The 10,000-nt window shown below is 38.6% G+C and overlaps 1 protein-coding gene and 1 long non-coding RNA gene across 4 annotated transcripts in view; both read left to right on the top strand.

The window, feature by feature from the left end:
* The window catches only part of LOC138060181 (uncharacterized), a 180,260-nt gene that overhangs the window by 44,656 nt on the left and 125,604 nt on the right, over window positions 1-10,000 (top strand). The gene's annotated exons all lie outside the window — the stretch shown is intronic.
* Window positions 1-10,000, top strand: part of LOC138060179 (interferon-induced very large GTPase 1-like) — a 43,927-nt gene that overhangs the window by 4,862 nt on the left and 29,065 nt on the right. For 2 of the 3 annotated variants that reach the window (XM_068905902.1, XM_068905900.1), the window contains exons 1-2: window positions 467-545; window positions 6,607-6,715. In XM_068905902.1, coding sequence (XP_068762003.1) covers window positions 541-545; window positions 6,607-6,715 — 114 coding nt within the window. In that variant the 5' untranslated portion in view covers window positions 467-540. Of the gene's footprint in view, window positions 1-466; window positions 546-6,606; window positions 6,716-10,000 lie in introns of those variants that run through there. The other variant, XM_068905901.1, reaches the window with a different exon arrangement.

The raw sequence follows: 10,000 nt of genomic DNA, 5'->3' as shown, positions 1-10,000 counted from the left end.
TTTCTTTATGATTCGTTTTACAATTTATACCTTATTTCTATCAATGCACAAACGTTATGACAATATAAAATGGAAACACATCGAGCCGCGGCTGGATAAACACGTAAACTCTGCACTTACGGAACCTGGGAATAACCAAATAAGAAAATCTTTCCTCTTAAGTTGTTTTGAACGTCCTTGCAACGTTACTTATATATGCATTCAGCAAATGCATCATTCCACTGGACGGACTGGTCCAGCGGCGTTTAAATGGAAAGGAACCTGGAGAGGATACTTCGAGTGAGGGGCGGAAATCGAGCCTGCCACGTTTGCCGCTCAATTTCAACCTACTACAATTTAACCACCGATTTACTGATCATGAAATGCTCATCAGTGTATTCCTCTGGTTCCTACTCGAATATTAAGCAAGGGACGCCGTAATCGTTGACGAAACCGTATAAGATTGAGGCGTAAATAGTGCAAAATTAAATCTTGTTGCGGTTTACCAGTCGCGCTGGTCTGCCATTTTAACTGCACTGTCTTTGCTCCTACTGAATTCAAATGCGGTAAGTACAACAATCATGCTTTTTTGTTATTTCGGAGTAGGCTTAAAAGTATACGGCCCACACAACAATCAAAGCAGTTAAGAGCCTCCAACTATTTCGAATCCGACATAAGAAGCGCTGCCATATACTACTAACAATTTCATCCAGTTGACATAACAAACCGATAAACTGTCAGGTACTCAACTGAAATTGCAACGGCTGCAGTGAACACTTGGTGCAGCTAACAGAAAAGCCAGAGGTTTAACTGCATCGAGATTGTGCTCCGCAAACTGATCAAGATGGTCATTTTCTATATCAAGGAGACCTTTCACTTCCTCGTGTCGGTAAATTGCTTTCGCTCTTTCGAACTCCTTTCGCCCCTTTCATCTACTTCCACGTTCTAGAGAGGACATGCATCATTTAGCCTTGAGCTGGGTACTTGGTATGGTTTTGAAAAAGCGTCAAGTGAAGTAAGCAGACTATAGTGAAGCAAAGTGTGACCCTATGATCAAAATTCGGATTTATCTCGGGCTTTTACCATCACGATCATGCTTTACAGTGAAATATTGGCGAATGCCGTACGTACGAACGACGCATATTCGCAAGTTGACATAAGCGGATAAAAACGAGTTTTGTCTTCCTCTGTGCCTTTGTTATTCATTGCCATACCTTAACGTTATGCAGCAATGCACAGCAAAAGATATGGTGATGTAAAAGCTGCAAGCCGCAAGCACGAAATTCGCATAGAGGAAAGGATCAATGAAAGCTATCGTACGCAAATCACTGAAATGAACAAACAGCGGCTTAATCACTGGCCTTTGCTTTTCTCTTTACTTAATTAAGTTAAGAAACCGTGAACAAATATTACTTGCTAGAACAGAACAGATGTTCAAAACAGGAAACTTTCACTCGCTTGACACACTTCAACGACATGGACATATCAAGTGCAATCGTGTCACTCGCAAAAAGGTGAAACTGGACACAGTGCTTTGTTGTCGTTTTGCTTATGCAGTAACATTCTTGATCGATGATTGATCACACGAGCCTTACAATGCTGAAAATTTTCTACTTTGATCAATAGTCCATAGTATTTGCGATAGGCGAAGTGCTAATTACGTGGGATGCCATGCATACCACGTTATAAACCCCAGGGATAGTAGATTAACCGCTTGATAAGTATCCCGTATGATACAACCGGAGCCATCGCGCCCCGGGCTCGGGCCACCGGGCCCCAGGAGCGAGTAAGTTCCCACTAAAAAAACCTCTGAACTGGTTCCAATATAGTACTGCATGATAATCAGGGTCCGGTTCCTGAAAGGTGTAATAACTCTATTCCAGGGATAAATGTGCCTTATTCCGGCATATTTATCCCTGGAATAGAGTTATAACACTTTTCAGGAACCGGCCCCAGGTCTGTAAGTCAACTCTCCTTTCCATGAGCAAGTGCAGTCAGGCTGCCACTTCACATTATTAGTAAAAATGAATAGTGTATAATTTGTGTTTGCATGCAAGTGCAGTGCCATGGCATTGGGTGTCATTATAAACAGTATCACACTTAAATTGGTGTGGTTGCTATTATTTGGTTAATGTAAGTGAGAGTTGGCTACACAGAACTCTTTGGCAAGCATAATAAAATACCATCAATGCTTTTACTATCAATATTATTTAATAAATGTGATTCATAATGGAGCTTCACAGAGAGGTGCTAATTCTAGAAAATGAGAAGGCAAGAAGAAAAAAATGTACTTTTGAAGAAACTTGTTTAAAACAAAAATGATTTTCGTGCATTTTTCAGAAACAAACTTAATCAGAAGAACTGCGAAATATTGTTCAGTAAAGAACTTTTAGATGACTTCGATTTTAGTTAATATGAAACAATGTTTGAGGACATAAAGTTACAGTGTATGACTGTACATACGTACGGTTTTGTATGTGATTCTTGATAACAATATTATTTTGATACATACAATACTATCAAAATAGCCACAATATTGATCAGTAAAGAATATTAACGTAATGATACACTATATACATGCAAAGAAATGCTAATGATGAACAGGTGTATTATCAAAAAAAAAAAAAAAAAGTTCCCACTAAGCCATCGAAGGAACTGAGATCACCTGAAGGTTTGCTTTATATTTCGAACTTTCGCGTGATTTCAAAAAAGGCGGCTACCTTTGACCACATGAAGCAAGACTTTGCTTTTTTAGTTCATTCATGGACACTGCGGATGAGCCATTGCGATGAAACAGATGCTGACAGAATTTGCGGTGGTGATTTCACAGTTCGCATCACCTCCTAGTAAAATCGACTTTAACTGCGATGAAGTTGATCAGGTACAAATGTGCAAAGGAAAGACGTATTGTATGTATATAGTCTAATAAATAGGGAAGATATCTGTTTACAAACATTGCTTTTGTTATTCAAATGTGCCAACCACAGGAACAAAAGAGCTCTTGTTCGACAGCCAATGGGACTCTGGTTGGCACATTAATGACATTGGGTGACGTCAACAGATACCTTCCCTATAGAATTAAATCACAAGTCTACTTCTGGGAAAATTGTTTTCTGTATCTATCATCTCGCGACATTCCAATTGCGTGGATCAGGAATTCAAATCACAACAACATGATCGGGCTGTGAAGCCAACACGTTCGCCGGGGTAAATCGAGTTCAAGTGTTCATTTTCCAGAATCCAGTCGAACCTAAATACAAGCAGCGAGGGTGATGAGCTAAGTTCACGGTTCATTTTTCATAGTATGCTTCCCTCATTTCAACAAATAAGCACCGAAATCGGCAACAATTCCTTTCCCAGGACACTGAATACGAGAAAAATACGAGTAAAATTAAAACACAGCATGAGATGTGACGCTGAGAAATAATAAAACAGCTTTTTACTCGGAATACCTGAAAGGTACCCGAGTTTAACATAATCTCGGTTGACTTTTTTCCGACTTGGATTGCCATACTGGCAACCCAGTAATTATTGGGTACAGCTGTAATTACTCGGTTGACTTTTTTCGGTGCAGCAAACATTCAGCAAAATGGACAGTAGAATTACGAGGTGATTTCTTTGGCAAAAGTAACTCACTTGACAACACTATATATTTTTTCCACCAACAACAAAAAACAGCCGTGGTGTCGAGTGTCGTTGGAGGGGATTTCTGTGCTCGCGAACCTTGAAACAGCCTCAATTGTTACAGAGTTCTATGAAAATCTGGATTTGTAACATGCGGTGGGACAACCAAAGCGATGGGAGCTGTGTTGGGGTTTCAGTGTGAGATTTTTAATGTCGGCGCCGATTTAGAAACTCATGTTCTGAGTGAAAGCTCAATAGCAGCTAAAAAGTGAAAATTCTGGATTCAGTCTTCTGGAAAATGAATACTGAAGATAGTTATTCGAAATCGTGCATGTTGACAACATGATAAAATCGTCAGTACAGAACTCCCAGCAGCGCTACGTTGGAAATGCCCGAAATTTATCTTTCTTTCAGCTGTTCTTTGTACGAGCATCATCCGTGGATGTCATTTTTTTAAATTTTTCACGGTCTTCATGTAAGCGACCTTGAGGGGAGTCACTGCATTATTCACAACATTGTTAATTTCGAAACTTTGCAGCTGGTTGCCGGTGTAGCTGGTAAGAGGCTAAGAGGCCTAAGTTTCACTTAGTCACATTAATTACAAGAATGGTTTTGGCTTTTGTATGTCACCTCTGCATTGCTTAGATTCACGTTATCTCCGATTCGACAACCTGTAACAAATCAAACTACTACTTTTGCTCGGTGACCTATTGATTTTATTTGTAAACATCAAGCGATATTCACCAGTACGTTATCCGTTGTTATGAGCCCTCCAGACTTCATATTTACTTATTTTGTTCCGTACTTAGCAAGTTTGAACATCGCTTTAGACTATTCAATCCTTGAAGTTTGTTTCTAAACCTTCCAAAATGTATCACCCTACTTCTGCACAACATGGTATTCAGAGCGTCTTCCATATTATTACGTATATAAGGGTTACTCACTCATCTGGCTATATAGGTTTGTGCGACCACAAAGCCTATGGTTTTTTAGCCGCTTTGGTCTGAAATAGGGAGAGGCTTGTGCATTCATCAAGTCTTGAATTGGGTCAGTCTGAAGAAGAAGGTCAGTCTTTTAGAAGAAGATACTTCATCATAAGGCGATAAGACCATCAACAAAAGCCATTCTCAGGTCTTAAATAGGGTATCTATTGTAAGAGTCAAGTCTGAAATGGGGTATCAAATTTTTGGTCAGATCTGAAATAGGGTGGGGAAAATCGCCAGATTCTAGTCTGAAAGTAGGGTAAGGGTTTTATGAAGCGGGCTGCACACCCCCACCGAATATTTCTGGAAGTACTTCCTCCCCCACCCTTCCCCCGAGCTAGTACAGGAATAAAAAGCGTGAATAGAATATTAGAAAAGAAGCCTTAAGCAACCAAATATAAAAAAAGAAAGAAATCAAATACAAAAAGACATATTACTCTACTTTGGTTTATACACAAACGAAGCGGCCGATCTCTAGTACCTATTCCAAAGAAATCTTACCTTTTTATCCTGGTATTCGTCAAAAAGCTTTAGTAAAAGTAAATTCGGATGGTATTGCTGTGCTGATTGTTTCCATTTGCAAACTTAGTAGCATTAATAATAAGAAATAACCTCTAGTTCTGTTTTTAAAACAAAAACGTTTTTTATTGTACATAATTTATATTTCAAACACCAGAGTAACATATATTTATATTTTTCATTTGCCAACGTGCTAGTTTAATTACAGATTCATCTATCTGGTAAAATCTCGTCCTTTTCCCAATTTTACCCGAAGTGGTTGTTAGCTGTAACTGGACAACTTACGTTAACTTTTTTTTGTATTGTATTGTAATTTTTTTTTGCCTTTACAGGTATATAATACAAAAACGTAAACAAAGATACAAACAAGTCTACAATACTTGCGCAAATTACCTTAATTACCAACTACAACGAAAACTATACTACACTACACTACACTACACTACAACCAAGAATTACTTAAAAGATTTAAATAACAATAGAGATATGAATGAAGTGTATGGGAATTATAGGGATACTAAAAGGACAACGGGGAAGATGTTTTGAAGAAAAATTACACGTTTTACACAATTTACGCGGTACGATTTATCGCCCCGACAAAACCGGCCGACAAATCGTACCTTGTAAACCGGCCTTAACAATCTAAAGGTTAGAGCGCCCTTATTTAGTTTACAGCGATAAATAAATAAGATTTACTTTCAAGGACAATGTATTTAATTACTATGTCTGTATTGCTCTTATCTAAAATCCCGAGAAGAACATCCTTGATGCCAAAACTAACACTTATATTCAAAGAATTAAGGACAGTCTATAAATCGTCCCAAAAAATACGTACTTTTGTACAATAGAAGAAAAGATGCTTTATGGTCTCCAACTCCTTTTCACAAAAATCGCATAAAGGAGAATCGACATTTTTAAACGTAAACAGCATCTTGTTTGTGTACAAGATTCTGTTTAAAAGTTTATATTGGAATTCTCTTTATTTAGTATCCAATGTTGTTTTGAAAGGCAGCAAATATATATTTTCCCAGTCTAACTGGGATGTGTGGGTATTGAGAAAATGCTATTTCTTCTGCGCTGTTGGTGTAGTAGATATCTTGGAAGCAAAACTTTCATATAATGACTTTGATTTTAGACTTCGGAAATCACCTTTTTTCCCTTCAATACGTAAATAAAGATCACTTGGGATTAGATCATTTGCTTTTGAGGAGATAGAGAAATTATCTGTTTTTAATACTTTGCACCATTCTCGCGGAAAAGCAGCAAAGAGACTGACTAGGAATTGCTCAATTTGTGAGAGAGTTGAATATAGTGGCTCCTTGTTTGACTTGAACTCTCCCCTTGTTTCGTAGAGATCTCCAATTTGAACAATTCCAAGATCAACCAGCCTATTGTTATAAATTGTTGGTAGCTTATATTCAGTTATGGAGGATTGGCTTCTTCAAAAGACAATGGGATTTTCGGAATTTTGCGGTAATTGCTTTTATTTCTCCTTACACAGGGAAAACATGATTCCTGGAAAGTCAAATGATCCCTGCACTGGGAAGTGTATTGTGTTTGTACACCTGTTGAATGATTTTGTGATACCCTGTTCAGTGGACCCTCAAAAGGTAAAAAGCAACATTTAACACTTTCTTACGTTATTGAGAGTTGGCGCACTGCTAATTGCCCATCACCAATGTGGCCTGGGATCTATTCCCAGATCTTACCGCATATTTGGCTTGCATTTGTGGGTTTTTCGCCTCTGTTTACAAAGGTTTCCCTCAATCTGGCACTCCTGTTTTCCACACTTCGGAAAACCAACATTAAATTTGATTTGATTTCAGTTAAAGGCCGTATCTTAGACTTTTAGTATATATCACACAAGTGAATAGTGCTTTCCACGCATTCTGATTGGTTAGTTTGGAGGTTAATAGCAAGGCAGTATTCACCTCTGAGGAAACTGAGAAGAACAAAATGGCTTCCCGTTTCGCATTGGTTTGAATGAAAAAGTCCCTAAACCGGAAAACACTGGTTTCTTTTGTTTTTCCTTGTTTAAGTTCGATATATGAAATTTAACAATTATTCCATGAGCGCGCGTTGGATATGACATTGTAAAAAATCAACGAGGCGCGTAGCACCGAGTTGGCTATAACCAGTCTCATATCCAACAAGCACGAATGGAATAAAATACACGTAATGTATGGTCCCGAGGGAAACAGTTAGTTTTGTTTTCTCGAGAGTCCTCATGTTTCCCGAGACGAAGTTCAGGGAAACATCAGGACTCGGGGGGAAACAAAACTAATTACTTTCCCGTGGGACCAGACATTAATTATAAGTGCTTTGTTATATATTTAGACTTTTCCTGCAACAATCGCAGCAAAACATCCGGAGCGGGCAACAATTGCGGAATTGTATCCTGGATGGGATACATTTAAATTTGATCAGGGCCACGTGACAAAGAATCAACCAATCACAGTGCTCGTTTTGTTGAGCGAAAGTCTAGTTATACAACAATCGTTTTTATCAGGATTCCATGACTAGGGCGATCAACAGCCCTATATTCCTGTCACGACGTTTCCAAAGACCTATTTATTTTTCGATTGAATTTCCCGCGAACAAGACTCACTAGGGAGCCCAATGATCAATCACAAGAAACTAACTTGACGTCATAGCGTCACTGAGACTGAACTGCCTTTGCCTTTTTGCGGAAAAAGTGTTCTTAAAATAGATCGGTCTGTAAAAATGCCTTGACATAGGCTTAGTATTGGAGTTGCTCGCTCCTAGTCATGGGCCCCTGTTTTTATTAAATTTCCATCACATTCTGAACACTTGTGGGAGGCACGGTGGCCTCATGGTTAGTGCGCTCGACTCCGGATCGAGTGGTCCGGGTTCGGGGCCTGGCAGGGGACATTGTGTTGTGTTCTTGGGCAAGACACTTTACTCTCACGGTGCCTCTCTCCACCCAGGTGTATAAATGGGTACCAGTGTAATGCTGGGGGTAACCCTGCGATGGACTAGCATCCCATCCAGGGGAGAGTACAAATACTCCTAGTCGCTTCATGCTACAGAAACCGGAGATAAGCGCCGGCCTGATGAGCCTTCTGGCTCGTAAGCGGAGACTTTTTTTTTTTCTGAACACTTAGACACTTGGAAATTAGAGCCAATCAATTTCCAGCTTTACAACACTTGACGCAATCGGTTATCATATACCATATAAGGTCATACGGGATATATATGAGCTGGTAACCAAGATTGAATGAATCAATGAGAAAGCTAGAAACGTAATTTTCGAGGTCGAAAATTTAACTGCTAACGAGTCAGCCGAGCGAAGACGCGAGGCTGACGAGGCGACAGCCTTAAGCACGAGAGTGTTGTGTATGCAGAAAAAATTTCAAGCGCTCCAGAGAAAATGTAATGTAAGATAAGGTAAAGGAACAAAGGCCGCTTATCATGTTACTTCAAGAACCAATGAAAGATCGTGTTTTGTTGCGTGATGTCATTACCGTAGGTGTTCTTATCGGCCGCTGTTGTCCGTTTCAGCCCTCGTGCCATTGTCAAGTGGAGCATTATGACCAATAAGAAATTTCAAAGGAAACTATATTGTCTGTAAAGTACATAATTAAACGATCAATTTGACATATAATTCATGGCTTTATCTTGCAAAATAAAAATTATACAAGTGAAACAACTTTCATGTGTAGTGCAAGAGAGTTTTTTAATTTGATTCCCCATAACACGTTTTACACTGAAAACGTTTTGTACATGACATTGATTTTATCCAACTTGATTATTGTATCATATCTTCCTGTTCAAATTACGGCCGTTAAAAAAATTACAGCAGTACTTTCAATATCATTGCAAAACACGTATTGTTCGAGATACAAAGTGAGCAAGGGTTTTACTTTCATTTCTATCGTTATTGTTAACTTAGATAAACTAAATTCCGGTGCTTTGAATTTAAAAAAAATTATAACTACTGTTGGGTTCCAAGAATGGCACTCTGATACAAATCTGCAATCTATGTACTATATGGACTGTCTCGTTTGCACTTAGCGATAGCTACTACTGGTAATATGAAGCATCATTGTAGCTTGCGCGTATATAGAGTTACAGTGATATAGTATTACATATTAAGTGAAATCTCGACTTGAACTGCAAGCGCGAACGGAATAATCGGGAAATGATAAAGTTTTCACACCAAATGCCCTCATGTCAATAGCGCTTTGCACTATTACTAAAAATAGACTTTGTCACACGAGCCCTCGCATAGACTCAGACAAACATTTCGATCTTCTGAAAGGAAATGTATGAGTGAGGTAAGCAATAGTGAAGGAAAAAAGAAGAATAATAATATAAATCTGTGGAGTTGGTTTCTAAAAAGGAGGTAGAATGTTTAGTACTAAACCCTGTTGATGTAAATTGGACTCACACTATCCAGATAAATGACCACAAATTGCCGAAATCTCTCAAAGAGTTGCAGGAAACAGGAGAGAAAGTCTTCATACCGCTGCCAAAACCATCGTACAAGGGAAACTCTTGCGCTACAAAGGAAACTCTAAAATATGCAAAACCATGTCATTGGTAGCTGCATTGTTGGGGGCACTCTCAACATTTCCGAATTCTAATTTTGTTAACAGAAGAGTTTTCTACACAATTTTCAGGGGCACCCAACGAGAATATAGTTCAAAACCACTTAAACATATCATTGTTAAACGTATTTTAGTATTTAAACGGTAGATATAGGCATAATTGTATCCCCTAAAAAGGTTTTCATCTATTCGGATTTCCTAGCTGAAAGTCTAGTGATCCGGCGAAAATTATAGGGATCAAAACTTACCTTTTCGAAAATTTTAGCCGGAAAAAAGGCTCTCGAAAATTCTAAGTGACCTTTTTAGGGTAGAAATCCGTTTAAA

Source organism: Montipora capricornis, chromosome 8, assembly GCF_036669925.1.
Source record: "Montipora capricornis isolate CH-2021 chromosome 8, ASM3666992v2, whole genome shotgun sequence".
Taxonomy (NCBI): domain Eukaryota; kingdom Metazoa; phylum Cnidaria; class Anthozoa; order Scleractinia; family Acroporidae; genus Montipora; species Montipora capricornis.
The sequence above is the reverse complement of the archived record's forward strand: the minus strand, read 5'-3'. Positions and strand labels throughout refer to the sequence as shown.